This window comes from Falco punctatus, assembly GCF_963210335.1.
Source record: "Falco punctatus genome assembly, chromosome: 2".
NCBI lineage: Eukaryota > Metazoa > Chordata > Aves > Falconiformes > Falconidae > Falco > Falco punctatus.
This window is the reverse complement of record NC_137581.1, coordinates 58725366-58749068: the sequence shown is the minus strand read 5'-3', so window position 1 is coordinate 58749068 and position 23703 is coordinate 58725366. Positions and strand designations below refer to the sequence as shown.

The window sequence follows — 23703 nt, the reverse complement described above, 5'->3', positions numbered from 1 at the left end:
AAAAGGTTTTTCTGACACAGTCTTAACTGATAATTTTCATGCTATCACATTTTATTCTTGCACCTGATAGGGGCTCAGTGGTCTAAGAGTCCCTCAGATACGTGGGCTCTCTCCTTAGTCTTACTACCAGTCTAAGATGATCAGGAGGCATATTTTTGATCTCTGACCCTCAGCTTCCCCTCTCCTCAATATCAGAAGAAAAATATATAACTTTTAGTATCTTGTTGCAAGAACTGCAAAGAAGGGTATATATCAGAGCTGGATGCTGTGATCATTACAGTCAGTGTCATATACCAGACACGTTCACATCATCTGAAGTAGGACTTGCATTCTTTTCTGGAGGGAAGTCCTGCTTATATGAACATGTCATTACCAGCTGATTTTACCATCAACTTGTGGTCCCTAAGAATCCAGTAAATCCGGTTCAGAGGGAAACAGAGAATACAGTTGAGTGTCTCAAAGATCCCCCAAAGTAAACAAGATAATCACCATGCAGCTATACAAGAAAGAAAGGAAAGTGTTTAAATTTCAGCTTATGAACTACACCTTCAGAAAATAGGTTACTCACAACAGAAATGTTTTTTAAGACATCCAAATTTGTTACTACTTTAAAAGTCACAGGAATTGCTCCCAGGACAAGTCAAAAACTGTACAGGTGTACAAGTGAAAAGACAAAGAAAATCCCTCAACTAATTATTTTATTTATTTTTTTTAGAGCATATACTCACCAGGACATGCAAACACAGAAATGGAGTGAACTATTTAAGTTTACCTCTTGTTCACAGACAAATGTCATTCATTATTCATCTCTAAAAGGAACACTTGCATCTTCATCAGCTGAAAAGCCACTCAAACCATATACAAGCTCTACCTGAATTTCTGAAGGGGAAAGGACAGACAAGGAATGAGTCTGGGTGTTTTAGGAAGGGGAGAGAAAGAGGATTTTCTTAAGAAGACGGGTTTCTGGCTTCTGAGACTCAATCGGCTTGCACCCTTGAGTCTAGCAAATATCCAGTTACTTTCTTCAAAACATAGTTTAAAACACTCAGAATAAGGAAATAGGGTATGAAGAAAACTGTTACATGACGAAAACCTGCTTTGCCATCCATGTTCCCCACATTTCAGACAAATGAATAGACTAAGGTAAATCATTAACATTTATATCTTGCTTTAAATATGTTATCAAGTTTATAAAGTAAACCATTTCAAATGTCAGAAAGCAACCATTTCCCTCCTGTCCTTAAAGTGTAAGTCCACTGGAGAAAACCATTATGAATACAAAATCAAAAGATGTATCATGGTGCAAATGCACAGGACTCTTCATTAGTGGTAGAGAGTCAGATTTAGCATTTCTTAACTGTCAACCACACAACTTCAGGATGTGAATCATTTTACTTACGAAATTGCATGCAGAATGGGAAAAATACTTACAAAGAGCTGTTTTTGCATTCAGTAGCCTCTAACTGTGGACCATGAAAGCTAACATCCCCAATACCTAAAATGACTCACACCACTTGGTCTAAAAGGCTGAACTGGAACTGCTGGAAGCAGAGGACTGGAAAAGGCATGACTGAGGGAGGTGTGGCAGTCTGTTTGGGACACGGGAGGATTCTCCCACAGTCTGCTGGTGCCCCTCCCCCTCCTCAGCTTTTTCCTCAGGAATACAATACTGTGACCAGGTGCTCCAGACACAAACATCTGCTGCTGCATGCTGCTGCCAAGGCAACAGCATCTGGCGCTCACACTTTCCAAACCACAAAGTTATCACTCAGTTCACTCCTGCCAGTGTCAAGAGTTGGCACTCCCAGCCACTTTCCCCATAAAATGCCCCAGATACGCCTTCAAAGACTGACTGCCACTTTTTAAGCCATTGGCGAGAAAACACCCCAGATTATCCACTGCTGCTGCTCAGGTGGGCCGGCAGAAGGGCGAAGCAGGTCTTAGGAGCATTAGGAATGTAACCGCTGTCTGGAGAAAGGGGACAGGTGCAACTACAATTAAACTCTCTTGAATCTTTATTCCTCTTCATACCAGAATCTGATCATCTAACTTCTTGAGCTGATGTTCCAGCCCACTCCCTATGTCCCAACTCACAAAACTCTATCTGCAAATATTCACACCTTCACTAGGGAAAGAAGCTATTAAATAGCCTTTTAAAATGTTGTTTAAAAGAAAGACATTTTTTTCATTATATACTCAGAATTTGAACAGAGGAGTGGAGGAAAACATACATCACTGGGTCTGGATAAGTGTCTTTTCGATGTAGAATTACTGCTATGAGCAGGGCTTGCAAGCATTTTGAGCCAAAACAATCCCCTCCTTCTAGGGAAAAGTAAACAACCTCAAAGAAATCAAAGAAAAAACCACAAATTCCAGCTCCTTCACTTTTGCCTTGTTCTTTGTAGTACTTCCAGCTCCAAAGGAAACTTGGCTCCAGCAATACAACTGTGATACACCACAACACTGGTAAATTCCACTACTACATGTATACTCTGGGGTCTTTCTTTGCATAGAAGCCAAATATCAGTCCTTTTTAGGCACAAATGACCTTTTTTCCTGAGACAGTCCTAGCAATGTGTTATTTCCTCCTAAAAAAGCTCATGGAAACTTAAAATCAACATGTTCCTTGTCAGGACCAGCTACCTGGGAACACCTACACCCAAAGGTTTATAGTCCAGTGGCAAAAGTGATGGATGGTTTGAAGCCCTTTACAGGAAAAGCTATCTACAATAAAACTTTAAATAAAGCATAGAAAATTTTAGCAAGCCAGTCAGTTTGTCTGACAAAGGCTGTCATAAGAACATTTAATGAAACCCATCCCTTGATGCAGCAGGTAAGAGCATTAATACACTCTTCTGTAACATTAAGTACATCATCTATTTTCTGTCATCCATGTCTTTTCCATATCAATGATAACGAAAAACAAATCTTTATAAAAGGACTCAGTCTGTGAAAGCCATTTTGTCACAAAAGGCATGCTTTCAAATAAATAAAAAAATACTTCAGTCCATTATCAGCCCGTGAATAGCATCAAAATTCAAACCCATTTCAGAGCACTTATTTACATTATCAAAACTTGCATGAAGGTTTGCTTTTTCTCTGCAACAGATGAGCCTGTCACCCCAGTCTAAAGAAGGGTAAAAGGTGAAGTAGATGTTGTTCTCCCTCCCACCCTTTGCTGTTGGTGATGGCATGAAAGGCTGCATCCCAGCTCTGCTAGGTGCTGCAAAAAAGCCTCTCCCTCCTTCCACGTGCCCAGTGTACTCAGTTTGGTTTTTAAAATATTTTCCATGAGTAGTATCTGCAGGTAAAGGTGCTGAAAATGAGAGCTAGGCATTTAGCTATGAATCGTTTAAGAAGATACTTTTAAAATGCCTCGCTTCTAGTAATCACCCTCGCAGTGCCTCTCTCTGAGCTTCCTTCTCGTGCCTCTCTCACCATTGCTGTGAACATACACACTGCATTTGGAACTACGGCAATTGTAGATGCATCAAAAGCAGCTTGTGTGTACCTAGATCAGATCGTGAGAGCATAAAGCTGAGAATAATACTGGCTTTAGCTTGTGCTTTGTAAGTTTGCCAGGACCTTGTGCACCTAGCAAGGCAGCGATCCTGCAATGAGGTCTATGCTATCACAACTTCACTTCACTAGAATCTGGGGGACCTGTTTTGAGATGAATATGTATGTTATTATCACACCTACACATCCCTGCTCCTAAATGAAGTCTCACTTAAGCCAAGTTCTGAAATCCAGACTAAAGCAAACTAGGTCAGAGAAGAACTGCAACATCCACTTTCATCAACAGCCTCCTGCCCTATTTATAGCTTGGTCTTTTTAGGAAGCTGTGTCTCCGATGACCACATGTGCCACAGCTGAGTCTTTGCAAATGTGTCCTCTGACAGAGAAGAGGCTTACACCCGCTTTCAAGAACGCAGGGCTTTGAATCTCACTTTGGATCAAATGGTAATCAATGCAGGTCACAGACTGGCCTTTCTTTGCTTTTAGCAAGAAATGCTGCTCAATGAAAAAAAAAAAAAAAAGCTTGTCAGACCTCCGTCCAGTACAAATACAAAGATACAGCTGTTAGAGCGTTTCCAACTCAACTAAGATAGCTCTACCTAAAAACTGCTCTTTTTGTGCAAAGAGCAGTCCTCAGCTCAAAATGTTCTCCGTATTCCATTCTCAATTTCCTGACTCTCTCCAACTGACTTATAGGGCCATATATCCCATAAACTCACATGGATGCATAACTTTGTATTACATTACTACTTTATTTCCGATTTATCTTGTATTTCCACATCCACTCCTCGTCAAAGTAGTATTTCACTTGTGTTCTCTGCATAGTTTAAAGCCTTACAGAGAAATAATGGCACTGATATCTTTCTGTCCTTCACATAACATGATAACACTTCTGGCTGTGAAAACCTATGACTAACACTGCCATTACATCGCTGAACTAGCCTTAAAATAGGCACAGCACTTACAGCAACTACAGCTTTGGAGAAAGTAGCAGGAAAATTTCTCACTGGCCTGAACAGCAGAAACAAATGTTCCCCAGCAACCGCTTAGGGCAGTGGTAAATCACACAGTTGCCACAATTATTCAGTAGGTGTAAAAGGTATTTCCATTTGGAAAAAAAAATGTTTATAAAATCTTAATAACTCTGGGAAAACAAAGACAATGAATATAGTTCTGAGCAAAGAGGAACGTCCTTCTTCTTATGTCCCTCTCCACGCTGTCACCGAATCGTATCTGCCCCTTGAGCTCACCAGCTATGAGCAGTGCAATCATACTGCCTTCATGTCCCAGCTGGCAATTTCCGTGGTCCGTTCTCTAGGAACATCTAGAGTGTTCCCATTCCAGTTGCCCATGGAAGTCTAAACTTTGTTTACTTTTCCTATCTTCATTAATCACAAACACAGTAAAAAAGATTAACCAAAAAAAAAACCCAAACCCAACAGCCCAGTAAAACTGATTTTCCCCTATGCTGCAAAACCATAGAAAAATAAGTATCAAGCCGCAAAGTTATAGGAATTAGTGCCACATTCCTCTTTCCTTTCACACAACACAGGCTCCACTTATGCTAAGAAAGCCTGAGGCAATATGAAACTCTCTGAGGTCAGAACTACTAGTTGCAAATAAACAGCAACAAATACATTGTCTGCTCTGAATGAAGCATAAATCCTTTGGGGTTTTGATTCAGTGTTTGATTCAGCCTTCGTCCTCTTAGCTCATCTCCTTGAAGACCAGAAGAAAATGACAAAATAAAGATGTCACTGACACTGCAAAGAGAATGACAGTATTGGGACTCTTCTTTCCTCTACACCCTATGATATGGCAGGCAGACAAAAAGGCCACTGAGGACAGGAGGCTCAGTGACTCAGAGTACAGCATTTCATTTCTCTCTTCTTTGTTTCTGATTCCATGAAAGATCAGCTATTGCTTTATCAATCTCAGTGGGATAAAACGATCAGAATTCCCTCTAAAGCACATGGAAACGCCATGGAAGGGAAACACAGCAGAGAAGTCTCAAGAGAGAGTAAACGGACAGAGACATTTGCATCTGCTTTCCTTCTTTACTCATGGCATAATCTTTTCCCCATTGCTTATACAAGATGATAAGAAAAAGAAAATAATAAACAGATAGAAATCTTTATCTTCAGGCCTTCTCTTTTCAGAATATGGGTGTCCCACGACTGGTCCAGAAGCTGGATCTGACCCAGAAAGTCCCCTGAAGATAACGAGCTGCATATTGAGCAACTAAGTATTTTGTTTAGCTTGGGACAGAAGAGGGGAGTTATGTCTGAACAATTATGTTTGGCACTCATGACTCGAACAACTCTGCCTGACAACTCTGAATATGAACATCACTGGTGATTAGACATCAGTCACTTGAAAAAGGCATCACTGGCAGCTTGAAAAGTAGCTTGTTTGAAACAGCATTAATCTCAAATATTTGAGGCTCTCTAGAGGAATATTCAGTGTCTGGTAGTTCTGCATGTGGTACCAGTCAGCAGTTATTGTTGTACTCATCAGGAGAGACCCACATTGGAACAGGACAGCAAGTATATTAAAAAAAAAAAATAGGAAAAAGGAGAACAAAGCAGGAAAGAGGAATAGAACTGCAGTAAGACATTTTGGCTTTTCACCCAGAGGAAACACAATTTCATCATTCAGTTTAAAAATGTGCTCAAAAATGCAAAGAAAGGGAGGTATGTCATACATGAGAAATCAGCTCCATGGTGTGGCACTAACAAACATCAGAAGGTGCAGTTCACTGAATGGCTGGGCGGTGGGGATGTTATTCCTACAACATAAGGACCAGTTATACTAGATCTGACCATCTGTTCTATGTTCCCTTCCTCCCATACATGCACAATGTAAAGTTAAGTGACTGAAAACACGGGGGGAAATGAAGAGAGCAGCATGCACAGCCTGAAAGGAGGTGTCTCACTCCTGGACCCAGACCCCGTGTCCCAGCCCTGAAGGAGTTACCCAGGCCTGTGCTCCTGCAGTGCTGGGCAGCCCTGAACTCCAACAAAGTCAGCTGGACTTTCAGCACTGTTGTCAAAAAAACAAACTAAACAAGCAAAACCCCTAGGCCCCTCACAGCTGTTTCCCTGCCCATTACTTTGCACTGATTTTTTTACTACTTTTTTTCCAGAAGAGTGCATTTAAATTATTTGACATCTCAGTGGTAATGCAGCTTCAATACTCCAGCAAAAACTTGTTCTTTATAAAATGTTTAATCACTTAACATTCACATCTTTGAACTGCTGCACGAAGTGTTACACAAAAGCTAAATATTGTTAGAAATTTAGTGGTTATGTTTATCCTGCCAGCACCACTTTCCACCAAAGCACTGACAAAACTCTCAGCCACCACTCGTGACATTGACAGGAACATAATAGTGGAGTTTGCGGCAGAATATTAAAATTGAAGGAGCTTTCAGTTTCACTTTATACAGTTACCCCAGCAACAACAGCAAGCATATTGAAATCACACCACCAACCAGGAAATTCTTGTTTGGGACAGCAAAGCACTGAAATGATCAGCAGACCCCTGATACTTCTTATGTAATTGGGCTTGACACTGCTAACTACAGAGTCTATAAATCAGTTTCTCCACAAAACCCTAAAGTCATAGGTGCCAAATACAACTATTTTTCTCATAATCACATCCTTAATCTTTTCATATTATTACTGGACTTCTTATTCTTAGCTACTTTGTTGCTAAAATAAGTTGCTCTTTTTTTCCTACAAAATTTGCCAAACCCACTACTGGAATGCATTTGTATTGTCCTCTTACTAGGAGAATTCCTGTAAAATTCCCATTGACCTAATTGCAGTTTTTGGCCTGAAGAGATGACACGTTTGTGTGAATCTGGTAAAGCTGTTGAAGCAGGGATACTGCAAATTAAGTACCCTTCTGGCCTCTTTCATCGAGCTTCAGTCTGAATACCCTTAGGAATGTGATGGCATTTCTCCTCCCTGCTTTCTTCTAAGCTGCTTAAGAGGGGAAAAAAAAAATGTCCAAAATCCAACTGAAATAGCCCAGAAACTTAAGTAAAGACAGCTGGAAAGATGAAAGAGTGATAATGTTTAGATGCAAACCAAGCAACATGTTCCAACAACTGGCAGGGACTAAATTCTGTCCCAGAAATGTTATTTCATCTGTCATTAAAGAATACAGTGTCAGTGGGGAAATCTCTGAAACCACAATACAATTACATTGTTTTAAGTCTTTATTTGGAAAGCATTACCATTACTAGAGAAAAATAGAGTTTTCATATCTATACACCCTGAGTGTGGTACCTGTTAAAGCAAACCTTCTTCCTTATAGCAGGAGAAGAAAAAAAAAAACAAACCACTACAGGACAAAACTGATTGTTTATAGATACTTTAAAGCCTTGGTATATAACATATACCATCATTAGGTAAGCAGTTCAAATGCAGTAATACTGTATGAAAAACACAAGCAATATTGTTCCCTGCATTAGATTCAGTTTGCAGAGCCTCCAAACCAAAGCAGCTCCTGCTTTTGCCCCTGCTGCAGATGCAGACTTGCTCTGGGCAAAGTCCCATTTCATGGCAGAGACAGTGCCTTTGACTTGTATCCTTTAATCTAACAAAAACTTTGGATGTGCCCACAATCCCATTTAGAGTCATGGTTCGGGGACACATACACAACTGTGGTCTCTACTGTAGCAGTGTGCTGTGTTCCCAACATATTCCTGCTTATAATATATACTCTTAATTTTCTAAGCTTTTGTCACCTCCTTACCTGCACAGATCTTCCCATCATAGATCTCACACACCCAGTCGTGGCACTCGCAGAGCGGACCGTAGTATTTGCCGGACTCAGTCACTTGGCAGATGCAGACTCCACACTCACATCTGCCTCTGTCACTGCACAGTTTTCCCCCTGGGATGCGGCACCTGAGCTCCGACTCAGTCTGGGACAGCCGGCAAGAAGGACTACCCAAAACGCTCCTGTAGAGGACAGCAAAAAGAACAAGCTGTGGTCAAAGCCAGGGGCTGCAGCTCAGAGCCGATGACAACCTGGCTCATGGGAAACCATCCTCTTGCCATGGCTTCAGCCGATCCCCAGAACATTGTTTTTAACACCACCACTTTAGTTACAGTTGTAAGCTATTACTTGCCTCAAATCACCCAATTTTCTTCTCTTTCGTCAGAAATCTCATTGATAACTGTGGGAATGCTTATATTGTATTTCACTTACCTTGTTAACTGCATTAGGCTCATGGTTTTCGTTATGCATGTCTGGTATAGATGCATATACATGTATAGTATGGTTATCTGTCATGAAACATTTTGATCTGGATTATTCAAAAAAGTTTAGAAAAGACATATACATCCAAACATCTAGGTAGCATAACAGGAATGTATGATACCAAAAAGCACACCTATGGCTGATTCTAATAAACACATTTGCCAGAGTAATCCTTCTGGTTGTCATATATATAGGATCCATGCTTTCATTGGAAAAGGAAACTCAAGTAATCACTGCTTTCCATGCAACAGTGTCGTTTGCGGCTCTGTTTTTAGTAAAGTCAGCAGAATCCAGATGCTAGATCTGAAGATTTGCAGCTCTGCCATGCAATTGTACCATGCACTGGAGCACACAGAGATCAGGACTTTCAGGACATACACAGGGAAAATAACACACTGCCTCATCAGAAGCTGGATTGTAGGAAAACAGAACAAAGGACCAGCCAAGCCAGAGTTGTTCACAGTGCTGGGGAATCCTGAGGGTTCAGGTGATTAGTACCTGCGCTTCTTAGACACTAGATTTTGCAGGCTCTGGGGTACAAGCTGCTGGCTCTGAGAGCAGGTGGGTGCTGGGCCTGGTGGAGGGGAAGAGCAGAGGGCAGCGTGCCTCGCTGTGCCGCTGCACCGAAGAGCGGGAGCACACAGGGGTCTGTGGTTAGGAGCCTGCTCCACCCAGGCAGCACTATGTAAAGGTCTAGGCGCAAAGAGTCATCGCTGTTCAGCTCTTTGCCCTTCACTGCTCTAAAAGCCTGCGTCTCGGGCATGAAATACATCATTGCAAAAAAAACCCTCGGTTTGCACAGCACCAGTTTAAGCGCCCACAGTACCCACAGCGCTTCCCGCAGTGTCACTTCCAAGCAGGCAAAGGAAGAGCTCGCAAACGACTCCGCCGCTCCCCCCGCAACCCCAGCCTCCACACTCCTGACATCTCATAAATCGGTCGAGCCCCGCCGGGAGGCTGCAGAGCCACACTTACCGCAGGGCAGGGGGGCCGGCCGGCGGCGCGAGGTGGCCGGCTGGCAGCGAGGTGACCAGCAGCAGCACCACCAGCCCCGGCAGCCCCCGCCCGTGCATGGTGCGAGCCGCGCCGCGCCACACCTGGAGCACTCCTGGAGACGGCCGGCCGGACAGACGGCCGGACAGACGGCCGGGCAGAGCCGCCGGGCGTGCGGAGAGCTGCGAGCTGGACAAGCCCGGCTCCAGGGCTGCTCCCCCCGTGCTGCAGTGGCTCCGATTAGCTGCCTGCGAGCGGGATTTGGGCAGCGCTCTGGGAGGGAGGCCGGTGCCAAACCCCGAAGTTTACAGTCTAGGCAGGGAAGTAATTAGAAACAGTTGCGCAGCCAGATGGTTTATTTTGATGTTTTAAAAGTGGCCCGTTCACAGATGTGAACGAACTGTCTCGTTCTCGAAGTCCAGGCACCGTAAATATTTGAGGTATGCGGATCCCCCTGTCCATTGATGGCTGGCTGCTTGGGATAACCTGTGTAACTCGGTGGGGGAAAAGCACGCGGCTGAGGAGACAGAACCAGTGCTCCCCAGCTGCAGCATCCCAGCCTGGCTGCTGGAGCACCTCCCTCCCGCCTGCCGCCCCAGGTCCCTCCTTTCCCTGAGCTCACCTGCCCATGCCATTGCACCATGCCACACCACGGCCTGATGACCCACACCAGCCTGAGGGACTACAAATTAAAAAATATTATGAGTGAGCCGCTTCCTAATGCCTCATTAAAACGCACAGTACAATACTTCACCAGAGCAGTGGGAGATGTTGGAAGTGCTTTAAAACTAAGCTAAAATGAGGGGTAGTCTCTCTAAATGAGTAACATTTGGCAGGAATGGCCACATGCACTTCTTTATGCTCCAGAAAAGTTGCAACAGTTTTTGATGCCTCTGGTTATCCTGGGAAATCGATGATTGCCTGGTACCTCCCTGGGATGGAAAGCTCTTACAGAAACAAACGTCCACCATAAAAGACGGTAGGGTATAGGTGTCCTAGTCTACACACAGACACACAGACACACAGACACGCGCGCGCACACACATGCACGCACATGCACGCGCACACACACGTGCACACGCATGCACACACGCGTGCGCGCGCATTTTTACAGCAAGCAGCTTTCACTGGTTCCAGCACCTATATTGGAGACTAAAGCCCTCAGCAGCTTTCTCAAAATTAGTAACTCTTGTTTTATTTTCATATTACGTATCTGGTATACCACAGTTTATACTGTTCTAGAAAACATTTTAAGATTTGGTTACAAATCCTTTGACTCAGATGCTGCCTCTCCTAAAAGTGTAATTAGGTGTCTTACATTTTACGTCGTGAACTTAAGGGTACAATTCCCAGGATTCCTGCTAACATAACTAGTTCTGCTAGTATTTTTCTTAAAAAAAAAAAAAAAAAGTATTAAAAATGCATCAAGCATTTGGCTTTGATCTGCTGGTCTTACAGATACGAAAATAAACTTTAAAGTCCAGTTTGGGGCCTGTAAAATCCAGTTTTTAGTCAAGTACCCATCCAGTTGAAGTATAAATTTTCATTGGAAGGCAAAAGAAGAGATTGGACAAAATCTGTTCTATCTATTCACTAAAGATACACAGGTTAAAACCAAACATGATTTCCATGGACTATTAACACACAATACTTTTGTATTATTTTAATAAAGTATCTTGAAGTTGTGAAGTGTAAAACTTTGCTCTCTACTTGTAGTGTATTATCCCCTACATGACACATAATTTTGCCCTAAATTATAAGCAACTAGAATTAGGATGTAAAAAAAATCTCAGATCTCTCTATATAGCTGCTGCATAATGTATACTGATTTTTAACAGTTTTGTTGCCCTTTATAGTGTATTTCATATTGCAAGTATGTTACAGAATTTTCTCATGCAACGCAGCTCATAAAAATCCTGTATTAAGAGTGATCTGTTAGCTTCAGTCTTGTGAATGTTTACAGTTGTGCTAACTTCATGCATTTGACTTCATTTGATGGATCTAGTGAGAAGGTAAGTAATATCGGCAGGCATTTATTTCCGACCATCCTTGAACTTTGAAGGCCATGCTTAATGCAGCACTATGTGTTCTATCTGTGTGATAGTTTTTTAAAATTCTTTGTAGTGCTACAATAAAAAATACTAAGAATTAAAACCTCTTAGATTCAAAACTGGAGCACTTTTAAAAACAGTATGATTGTCAGAGACTGTACTGCCAGAAGTCTGGAGTTAGAGAAGAATAAATAGAAAGCCTTGCATTTTAAACAATAGTAATTCCCTTTTGGCACCAAATTTATCTTTAATCCACAAACTAAAATGTTGCCATCTGTTCATCTTCCTCCTTTTTTCCCTGTGCAGAGTGGTGCTGCATTCACAGACCTTCAAGCAGCCCGCAAACTATAACTTCAAGTGTATGAGGAGAAGACATCCATCATGATGCGTTGACCTTAGCACTCTCTTATTTTTTATTTATTTACATCTGTCAGGGTTTTAAGTAATACACACCTCTTGGCTATGGACCTTTTGGATTTGGAGAAGGCATAGTTACACAGTCCAGGTATGCAGTATTTAAAATGTGCACCCAGAGCTTACGTTTAATAATTGCTTTCATGTGTATGTGCCTCTAATACAGTATCTCAGCGCTCCCTTACTGGATTTTAACCTTTGCTCAGACTAATCATTTAAGTCTAGAATGTTTGTATGTACGCACATATATGTAAGTATATATACACGTGATGTGTACATGTTTGGGAGATAAGTGGCTCCCAAACAGACTGTAAATTCAATGTAAAAGGAGCCAGTCTCTTTCTAAATGAGAACCTGACACGCTGTCTTGAGAACTGCTCAATTCCTTTCAGCCACTCCTGTACATAATCTTAAGAAGCTTTGTTCTCTACTGCATAACATACACCCACGCAAAGTACAGCACTTGTAAAATGCTACTTTTCCCGTGTATTGGAGTTTCAGACTAAGGCTTCAGACCTGTAAGCCCTTGGTAGATGTACACTTTACATGTGGTAATGACAGTACCCTCAGAGTAAAGGTACAGAAGAGAAAGTCAACACAACGTGGAGGAGGAGAAGAGGCAGCTGGAACATACTGCTAATACTGAACAGCCCTTTGAAAAGTAGGCAACAGGTTGAAATAATACTTGTCAGACAATAAAGGTCTTCAAATAAAGATGTGGAATCAAGAAAATAAGTGCTGTTAAACACACCCACACCTGCACCTCAGTTTAAGCGTATTGCTGTTCGTGCTCTTCTTAAAACTGCAGGATTTGATATGGTCAGAGATTGGGATAAGCCTTTCTCCTACAATTTTATTTACCCTCAGCAGAGGAACCCGCAGTGTAATTTCCTGTCCAAACTGGTGATGGCTATTTTGTGGTTTCATAACCTTCTGAACCGTGAAGAATCGTGATGTAGTTTTTTACGTGAAAACCAAGTTGCAAGCCCTGGGGTAGACTAGTTAATTCATAGGCAGTGGTTGGTGTTTTGTTTGTTTGTTTGTTTGTTTTTTAAAAGGCAAGCAATACCTTAACTTTAACAATGCCAGAGTTGCTTTTGTAGCAAAGCAAATCAGAAAAATATTATAAGGAAAAAAAATAAGTAAAAAAGCTTTTTTCTTTTTACTCTAAGAGTGGTCTAACCGTAGGAACAGTGGAACAGGCTGCCCAGTGAAGTTGTGGTGTCCCCACCCTTGGAGATATTCAAAAGCTATCTGCACAGAGTTCTGGGCAACCGGCTCTAGGCGACCCTGCTCTGAGCAGGTGGGTTGGACTAGACAATCTCCAGAGATCCCTTCCAACCTCAAATATTCCATAATTCTATGACTCTGATGACATACTGTGCTACTGAACAAGATTTTATTTGGTGTGGGGAGGCAGAGAGACTGCTTACTCCTTTATTACAGCCTTTTTAGTGGCCAGCTTAATTTTGTTTTCACTTTAATGAAGCCACTAGGTTTGCAAACCACATTCCATGCTATTTTTAAGGAAATTTTTTTTAACAAAACAAAGCAAAATGCATATCCAGTGAACAGTGTAAGCTTAACAAAATACTGGAGACCACCAAAATTTGTCAAAAAATCCTTCTGGGTTTCCATGGAAGCCATTATAGTAACACCATAGGTTTATATCAGTGAATACATTGCAGAGACATTCATTTATATAGTAATTTTCTAAAGTTAACCAAAGTTGAAAATCCAACATACAAAACAAGTTACTATTTCTCCATAAAAGAATGGAATGAGGAGAGTTGGAAGCTTCCAATAATTCTTCATCACTTCTGCCAAGAATATATAACGACTAAATGAGATGGTTGTAAAGATCTGCAACAGATCACTTTAATACCCATGGACCAAAGTACTTGATGGAGTTAACTAAAATCCGTCTGAATTAAACAGTTCAGAAATGCATGCAGCTGTTGAGAGTCATTACCGTGCTAGCCCATGGCATCCTTGGAAGGGAGCAAGAGACAGAGTATGACAGAGCTGTGCAGAACAGAAAACCTTGTGTTAATTTTGCTGACATGACATGGAATCTGGGACAGCTGATGGTGTCACAGAGGGAATAGAAATAGCATTTGGAGTTATAGGATCAAGGTTAGAACAAGATTAAAGCTGAGCTGGCCTGAATGTAGCTGGCCTGAATAGTAGTGAATATAAGCTACCCAAACAGTTCATAGGCCAACACTAATCAAGATATTATTGTGTTATACTCTAGTGTAAAACCCTAGCTTACACTTTCAGGTCCCTGTTGACACTTTAAATAGTAGGTAGCTCTTTTGTTTGTTTAATGTTTACTAGTTAATTCCCCTAAACGGCAATAATACCCTGCTTTTACAGCGGCCTTAAGGAAGCATAAGATTTTTAAGCATGAGCTTGCAAGACAGCTCAGAATGCCAGCAATAATAGTACGTTCTAAAAAACATACCACTGCATTCTTAACCATTTAGCACTTATTTCAGAAAGCTAGTCAAGGTCTGGTGTAATCCAAGCTAACAGTAGTGCTGAAGAGGCCAAGAAAGGAAATAAATGGGCATTTTCGAACATAAACTCTCATTCTGAGGACAAATTGTGCCTTACGTCTCAAAGGACAACATTCCTTGCTTCTGGGAATCTTGAAAAATCCACAATAGTGGCAAATACAATAAAAATAATGAATGATCATGATTTTTTGTTATTTTTTTAAACTAGTTACCTGAATGAGTTACAATGAAAGATCATTCTCATCTTTTTGACCAAAGAGTTTGTAAGGATAGTAAATGAAAAAATAGATACTGCTGACTTCTTAGAGGCAAAATGCAGTAACTCAGGTTAAATGCCCGAGCTGAACATATGCACACCAGATTCTCCAGGCAACAGCAAACATCTCGTATGGTTTCAATGCTCTGTCTCGCACTGGGTCCTGCTGCCTGATCTGAAACAAAAAATGCATGAGACAGAAATTAAGCAAAAGTCAAGGCAGGGTGAACACTGTTATTGCCCCTCTTCTGAGTACTCAGTACTTTTTGAAAGCAAACAAAACATGTACATAATTGTAGACTTAGGATCCTCCTTAAGGTTTGAAATTTTGAAAAGCATACTCTTTGTCCTTTATTCTGGTTCATCAATGTTGACACCGGTCACAGACACTCAAGAATGACAGACAGTTTTGTAATCCACCCCAATCAAAATTACTCACGAACACTAACTGATCTGCTCTTGCAGTCATTAGCCTGATGTTGCTCCACGACCGTTTCTGTTACCGTTATACGCTTCAGCGTGAGACTGCTCCTCAGCCTGAGCCATGTAGAGCAGATGGATGGCAGAAAGCCAGGCTACTGGGCTGGTTTGAATCACACGGAGCCCTGGCAAAAGCAGGGTGCCGCTCAGCGCGTGCAGAGCGGGACTTCAGACTATGGGAGAATTTACGTTAACTGCCATTAAGATGACTAAGAACTTTGGACACCCTGGGGCTAGACAGGAACACAGCAGGTATAGAGCAGTTTTTGACTTGTATCCTATGCCTAAATCATTAAATCTTCCTTTTGGTCTGCAGTTTAATTCTGAATTTCTAAATGACATTTTGTGACCTTTTTTAAAAGCTCAAGCGTGATTTCAAAATGAATATTTAATGAATGAATTATTTTTACTCGTTATGGAATATCTGAAACCTGACCAAGCAGTGCATTCTTTCCTAAGAATTGGTAAATCAAATTCCAACAATGGCACTTCCAACAGGCTCAGCTCCTTGGGGTGTTTTTAAAATTAGTTTACATTACTCTTCAACTCCTTAACAGATACTTACAGAAAGTAAGGACAAGAGAGCTACAAATAAAACTTGAATAAATTAAAAAATAAAAGCTCATAATTGCATGATTTCTAATGTGGCTTTACTTCCTTTGAATCACAGTAGGATAATTAAAACACATGTATTGCTGTGGAAACGTGCATATTTATACAGATGTCAGAAAATGGGAGAGTAGTAATGGGATTTTATAAGATGGAACAGTTGGACTCAACACAAGTTGGGGACCTGCTAGTGCGTTCTCTCCTTAACTCCTGCTCTTCCTCACCGAAAATGGAGAAGAAGACTATGTTCATTACTTGCCTGCTTTGGTGCACTCTAGAAACACTTCACTCTAATTTTTACCCTTTTAATTGCTTAAGAGCATCTCAGGAAAAAAGTAGAGCTTGAGGGCTACCCAAATTCTGCAACAAAACATACAAAAGCTAAGCAGATGCTTTCCATTTCCCATTTTTCTTCAGTTCTTACTGAGTGAGTAGGTCTAGGAAACTTTGTTAGCTACCTTTGATCCAGGAAGATCTTAACTGTGTTTGCAGATCATGTTACAGAAATTAAAGTGATAGGTAAGGCTGGAAATTGTCACCTTGAATTCTCAATATCAGTCTTCTGGAGTTTTCCAAAATTTTTAAAGCGGAAGTTTCCCCATGGCCAGTTTCATCCATGTGTTGAAGTTTGAAACCTGAAATTCCTTTATCTTTTCTAGATTTATAGGGATGAAGGTAAATCTTTACTACTTTTGACCTATTTCACATTACCAGAAAGTAACATTTTAAAATTAACTCTCAAATTCAGCCTTTATCTGTGTGTTTATGGCTTGCTCTTTAGGTCAATGGGAATTGTCTAAGTCAAAATAAAACCAAACTTCAGCCCTAAATAAAAAAAACATTGGTATGGACTTTAAATGACTGCTAGACTCTGAAAAATTGTATCAGTAATTTTATAAATATCTTAAGTTTTCCACTTCATCCTTATGCTTATGTTATATGCCGTTCAAGTTCAAAAATGTTCATAATTGCTTTTCCCATGACAGATGTGAAAGTAAATTTGTGGTGAAATAGGAAAGCAAGAAAGGGCTTTTTCTTGCAAACAGCAGAACTTCACTGTCTGCACCGTTTTTTAAATGGAAGACTACTGTTTTTCCTGTGCGTATAGGCAGGTACATCAAGGCATCAAGGGCTAAACCCTTCTTCCAGCATTGGCATCATCTGATGCAAGTTGTACTCAAGGACAGGCTACCCAAGAGAATCCAGCCTTCTGCTGAAAGTGTGGGTCTCCATCAGCAGCCTACAGTTCACAGAGGCTCGGTATGTGCAGGCAGGGCAAAATTTAACAATGTGTTACCAAACACGATAGCAAGTAACAGTAGAAGTTTGAAATACATAAGGAAATATATATTCTATAATACAAACCACATGTAAGGAAATTAATCCCCTTTCATTTGCCATTCATTAAACGGTATCCAACATACTGCATCTGATTTTGAGCCCCCCTCCAGTACATGGAAGACATTAATATGCAAGTTCAGTGGCAGACCACAAAGGTGGTTGGGGCTGAAGCACTTGCTCCATGAGAAGAGGCTGAAGGAGCTCTCCTTCAGCCTGGAGAAGGGATGGCTTGGCGGGCACCCAAGAGCAGTCTGCCAGGGTCTATGAGGAAGGTGTCAAGTGGATGGAGCTGTGCTCTTCCCAAGGGTGCAGTGGAGGAGGAGGAGAAACAGCAGATGAGAGAGGGTACAACAACCTGTCAGGAAAAAATTCTTCACCATGAGGACAGACAAGCACTGGAACAGGTTGCCCAGGGAGGCTGTGCAGTCTCTGTCTTGGGAGGTTTTCAAGACCCAACAGGATAGAGCTCTGAGCAAGCTGGTACGATCTTATAGCTGAGCCTGGTTTTGGGAGGTCAGTCAGACCAGATGGCCTCCCAAGGTCCCTTCCAACTGGAGCTGTTTTATCAATAATTACTTTTCCTAGGTGAGTGTATCTGTAGAAAAACTGTTGTACAGAGTCACATCTGCTGGCAAATGCTGGTTTCTTTCACGTAGATATAGCTGCAACATTTCACTGTTTGCAACTGTCAGTTTTCATTTATGAGATGCTATCAGCAACAGCATAACAGTGCCTAGCAACTTTGCCCAAGTAATAAAATCTAACTGCAGAGGAAAAAGACAAAATGTAAAGTGTTATTTGTAAGCACATTTATCCTTAAATTTCCCCCCCCTCTTTTTTCATGAGATCAGCTGGCTGATTGCTATCAAAGATACTAGTCCTGCAAACACTAAAATTAGGTGCTTAAATTTACTGTAATTGCTAATGCTGGTAATGCACATATGTAAGTGCTGGCAGGCCTGCATCCATAATCCTGATGCCAGCTCCCTAACTGGTTTATTAGTTTTTGTTCAAAGTGTCAAACAGATATACTTTAAAGGAACCTAATACAGTTTATGCCATCCACTTTACTTCTGCTTTCTGGGGTATTTTGCTATGGGTTTTGTTTTTCAAATCCTATTCCATGTCTTTAATGCCATTGTAGCAACAGTGCATTTGCAGGATTACATCTTTAATTTTGCTAATTTTACAAGCTCCAAAAGACTATGGGATGGCCTTACGTTATTTCATATATACTAGTTTCATTTAAAGACAAATTATACTTTAGAGAAATTAACCTTTTCTGGCCAAGAAAATAAGCATACAGACTGGAACACAGCAACTTCATTTACAGAAACTATTTCCCAAGTATTTATTCATTCATTCATTTATTTGTGGTGTCTCTTTACAACAGGCAGTGTTATTTTATGATTTCACTGTGAAGCTCAAAACTGAGCCTTTATTTGGCTCTTCAGTTATTCGAAAATTAACCTGAGCACCCAGCTGATGCTACCAGTGAAGTAAACGCTCTGCAGCGGCAAAGTGCACGAGCACTAAAAAAACTTTGAGATGCTCAGATAAGATTTCTTACCAAAATAAACCCACCCTAGTACTTGTACCATGTACTTTTTTCAGTACCATCAAAAAAAAACCCAACAAAAAAAACACCACCACACCAAAACACACCAGATCACCCCAAAAGCCCCAGCCAAAACCCTACAAAACTGCTGCCAGAAGTCCTGCTCCACTGCCACGCGGCTGTTGAAACAGCAGCTGTGCCTGCTCGCCCGGGGGGTGACACCCGGGGGTGACACCCGGGGGTGGCAGCCGGGGGGTGGCAGCCGGGGGGTGCTCTCCGGTTCCGCTCACCGCCGGCGTGGGTCGGGGCGCAGCCGACACGTTTCGGGGTGGCCGTGGGAGCGTTGTGCGTGCCGGGACCACCGGCCGCCCCTGGCTCCCGAGCCGTTGAGCCCCATTCCCTCTCAGGCGGGAGGCTCTGGCAGCTCACGGGTGCTGCCCGCTGTTGTTTGCACCGTGCGTGTGTGCGGCCGGTACCGTCCCCTCCTCACCTGCCCCCTCCCCGGCGCCGGCCCAGGCCTCCCCGCCCGCCCCCCGCCCCGTCCCCGCGGCCGCCGCCGCTGTTGCCGAGAGACCGAGGGCGGCCGCCGCCGCCGGGCGGGCCCCGCCGCCCCGATCCGCCGCGGGAGGACGGCGTGCGAGGCCGGCACACACCGTTACACCTCACACACCCGCGGCGGCCGGGACCGGCCCCCGCCGACCGCGCCATGAAGGCAGATGCTGGCGGTAGGTCGGAGGCGCGGGGCGCGGCTTGCTGCGCGGCGCTGGGCTCGGTACGCGGTGGGCCCCGGCTCCTCTCGCCCCCTTCCCCCGGCCTCTCGGTCGCCAGCGACCGCCGTGGCGCTCCCGAGGAGGCAGGCCACTCTCGGGGAAGCGACGGGCGCGGCGAGCGGCCTGGCCGGCTCCGCCGGGGGGCAGGGGCGGCGGCGGCGCCCTCCTCATCGCCCGCCCCACCCGCCCTTCCCCGCGGGGGGAGGGGGCGCCCCAGGCCGCCCTCCGGCCCTGCGGCCGCTGGGCCTCGCCGGGGCGGGCCTGTCCCTCCTGCCCCCGGTCCCCTCCCGGTCCCGCCATGGGGCCAAAATGTGCCGCCGTTGTGACCTCGCAGTCGCGCAGGCCTCTTCATTTATCGCAGGCCGGGGGTGACAGATTTAATGGGGTGGTTGTGGATGGGGCAGGGTGTGCGGGGGAGCCACTTCCCGCAGGGGGGGGGCCTAGGTGGCTACAGGGCTGGGGTGGTTGGAGGGGCGACGTACCTAGGCCTGAAGTCAGTCTCTAACGTGCAGGTTCAGGGGTCTTAACACTGTGCCTTGAGTGGAGGAAGAGGCACTTAACGTCTTTCTGTTGTTGACATGTTTTTATTGTAGCAGTCCAGTAATGTGAGAGACACGTTTTTAGGAAGGGGGGTGCTTTCTGATGGCCTTTACATGCAGATTGTACCTTTAAAGTCAGCTGTGATTTGGTCGGTTACCCATTGTTGCATTCTGAGTCACTTACAGGGGGCAGATAGTCACAGTGAGGAAGTAATAACTGAATGCTGTTTGAGTGTTTTGGTTTTGTCTTAAGCATCTTCAATTTCCTGTTTCATTTCATTGGCCCTCTCTCTCCATTTCCTTCCACACCAGCCACATTGCACCTGCCTTCTAATTCACTTCTAGAAAATAGTACATATTAACAATGAACACAGTTTTGCTGCATAAATCACAAAGTTAAGAAACTTCAATGGAGGGAGAAAAAATTTCTTTGAGTTGGTGTCTCACTGCTGGAAGACTACAGCTCTCTGCAAACTGGTGCATATACCTTTGGTGACTTTTAGGAATGCTTCAGGGAATTTTTGTTTAACTTTGAGCTCAGTATTGTGTTTTAAAATGAAATTTTAAAGCCGTAACAATCACATGTCATTTGTGCTTTAAAAATGTAGACTTTTTGTTTGGTGTGTCTGTTTATTTTAGTCTGAAAATGGTCCATCACAGTTAATTCCCATTTAAGCTATACCTCTTGGAAATACAAATTAATCTGATTTGACTTATTGCCAGCTCATGGACGTTGCTGGTACCATGAACACTATATAGAAAGAACTATGTGGCATTCATCCAAACCCAGGACTTGAGCCACAGAGGTTTCAGGTCTTAAACCTTCACCACAGGATGTGAATAGCATCAGGCTGGGTTGTAGGGAGTAACAGGCTACTGGACCAAGCTGTGAAAGAGCTGGAGAGTCTCGGATTTTCACAGATAAGATGGGTATCTCATAATGAGATAGAACTGTTACTGGCTTCTGAGGATTTGAGTTTCCTCCCCACTCCACTAGGTATTTAGGAATTCAGGCAGCTGTAAACAAGATTTTTCATGTGTTTATGAGTAGAATAGAGGTGTTGTATTCACAAACGGTTTTTAATGTGTTACTAATACAATGCTTCCGTGGTTGGAAAATTACTTGGATGTCCTGTAGATTTTGAGCCTGAAATCTTTTTGGAGGTAAAGAGCAAAGTCAGCCTAATATGGGCTTTACGGGTTGAATCATATATTATTTCCCTTTAAAATCTTTTTCTGTTCTCCCTTTCTTTACCTCCATAGCCTCTTTTATTTTGTTTAAGGTTTTCTGTATTGTTAAGTACTCATAAATGTCTTGTTTTGGGATTTAGACTCCTAGACTATGGTTGCAAATTGTCTTTGTTCTGCTAGGTGATTTTTATTTATTTTCCGTGATATTTTTATCTTTCATGTCTTCTTTTTTCTATTTCATTTTCTCCCGTCGTGAGAACAATCAAACAGTGGAACAAGATGCTCAAAGAAGTTGTAGTCTCCAGACCAGACTGGAGTAACCCGAGTAAATTGAAATAGCGTGGTCTAACGCCAGAGTTCATAGAATTATAGAATCACAGAATGGTTTGGGTTGGAAGGGACTTTAAAGACCATCTACTTCTAACCCCCTTGCCGGGGTGGGGGTGGGGGATGCACACCTTCCACCTTCCACTAGACCAGGTTGCTCAAAGCCACATCCAGCTTGGCCTTGAATGCATCCAGGGATGGGGCATCCACAGCTTCTCTGGGAACCCTGTTCCACTGTTTTATCACCATCACAGTAAAGAATTTCTTCCTATTATCTAATGTAAACCCACCCTCTTTCAGTTTAAAGCCATTACCCCTTGTCAGGCATCACTACCTGCCCTTGTAAAAAGTCCCTCCCCAGCTTTTTTGTAGGCCCCCTTTAGGTACTGGAAGGCTGCTGGAAGGTCTTCTCAGAGCCTTTTCCAAGCTGAACAACCGCAGCTGTCTCAGCCTGTCTTCATAGGAGACGTGCCTCAGCCCTCTGATCATCTTCATGGCCCTCCTCTGGACTCGTTGCAACAGGTGCATGTCCTTCTTGCGTTGGGGGCCCCAGGGCTGAACACAGTGCTGCAGGTGGGGTCTCACAAGAGCAGAGTAGAGACGGGGGATCGTCTCTCTCAACCTGCTGGTCGCGATTCTTTCGATGCAGCCCAGGATGCAGTTGGCTTTTTGAGCTGCAAGTGCACATTACTGGTCCATCTTGAGCTTCTCCTCAACCAGCACACCCAGGGCTTTCTCCTCAAGGCTGCTCTCAATCCATTCTCTGTCCAGCCTGTGTTTGTGCTTGGGATTGCCCCAACCCATGTTCAGGGCCTTGCACTTGCCTTGTTGAACTTCATGAGGTTTGCATGGGCCCACCTCTCAAGCCTGTCAAGGTCCCTCTGGATGGCATCCCTTCCCTCCAGTGTGTTGACTGTACACACACAGCTTGGTGTCAACAGCAGCCTTGCTGAGGTTGCGCTCAATCTCACCATCTATGTCGCTGGCAATGATGTTGAACAGCTGTCATCCCAGAATGATGCTGCTTGAGCAGGAGGTTGGACTAGAGAGCTCCCGAGCTCCTTCCAACCTGAGTTAGCTTATGATTCTATGATCTCAGTTTTCCATACACTTTTTTTCCCCAAAATAAAGCTTTTGGGTTTGTCCTTTCCTTCCTGAGGCATTGCATTCAATCATTGTGTTTATGAATATGGCAGTATAGTACCAAAGGTTATGGCTGCACCTTCTAGGAACTACCCTGCAGCAATGAGACTGTGTATCCCAAGCCAATATATTTGTTTTAAAGGAAAGATAATATGGCAAAAAGGAAGCCGTAATTTTGCTTTGGGGATTTCAAGTTTAAAATCTATAGGTGTTAACTGTTTTGATGGTGATTCCTTAAATGATTGACAGGGAAGAATTTGGGAAGGGAAGATGATCTAGAATATTCAAATTTCTTAAATAATTATTTTACCAAAAATTGTGGCAATGCTAACCACTGTTTATTTTAAGTTTTACTGTATTTCAATTTAAATTATGAAAAGATGTGTGTACAAGGTTCTAGGCACATTAACATGTAATTAGTGGTATAACAAAATCCCAGCAACATTAAAATAATCACTTAAGCAGGCATGCTGCCAGCCATCTGCCTACAGAGAAGCTCCTTTTCCACCCCAGCATCATTCTGGGAAGGATGCCCTCATCCCTTTCTTTAAAACCCTGAAAAATTATATCTGCAGTATTCATAGCAGGTTAGTGAATGTGGGGTGTTTTAGAGGCAGGATGGCTTACTCCCTGAATCATTTCAAAGAATGACCTACTGCTACCTGCCCTCTTGCTCTCAGAGAGGGCTGTGACACAATTTCTACCTAAGATGAATA

The 23703-nt window shown here is 43.0% G+C and overlaps 2 protein-coding genes across 4 annotated transcripts in view; one reads left to right on the top strand and one right to left on the bottom strand.

Annotated features, from left to right (window-relative positions):
* The window catches only part of ITGBL1 (integrin subunit beta like 1), a 151161-nt gene extending 131786 nt beyond the window's left edge, over positions 1–19375 (bottom strand). The window contains exons 1-3 of the mRNA XM_080375665.1: positions 19159–19375; positions 9769–15204; positions 8284–8492 (exon numbers count right to left, since the gene is read on the bottom strand). Coding sequence (XP_080231791.1) covers positions 8284–8492; positions 9769–9866 — 307 coding nt within the window. The 5' untranslated portion in view covers positions 9867–15204; positions 19159–19375. The remainder of the gene's footprint in view (positions 1–8283; positions 8493–9768; positions 15205–19158) is intronic.
* Positions 19376–19567: 192 nt separating this feature from the next.
* The window catches only part of NALCN (sodium leak channel, non-selective), a 250055-nt gene continuing 245919 nt past the window's right edge, over positions 19568–23703 (top strand). Inside the window, exon 1 of one of the 3 annotated variants that reach the window (XM_080375646.1) lies at positions 19568–19742. The gene's annotated coding sequence lies outside the window, so the exon portion shown is untranslated. The remainder of the gene's footprint in view (positions 19743–23703) is intronic. The other 2 variants (XM_080375645.1, XM_080375647.1) reach the window with 2 other exon arrangements.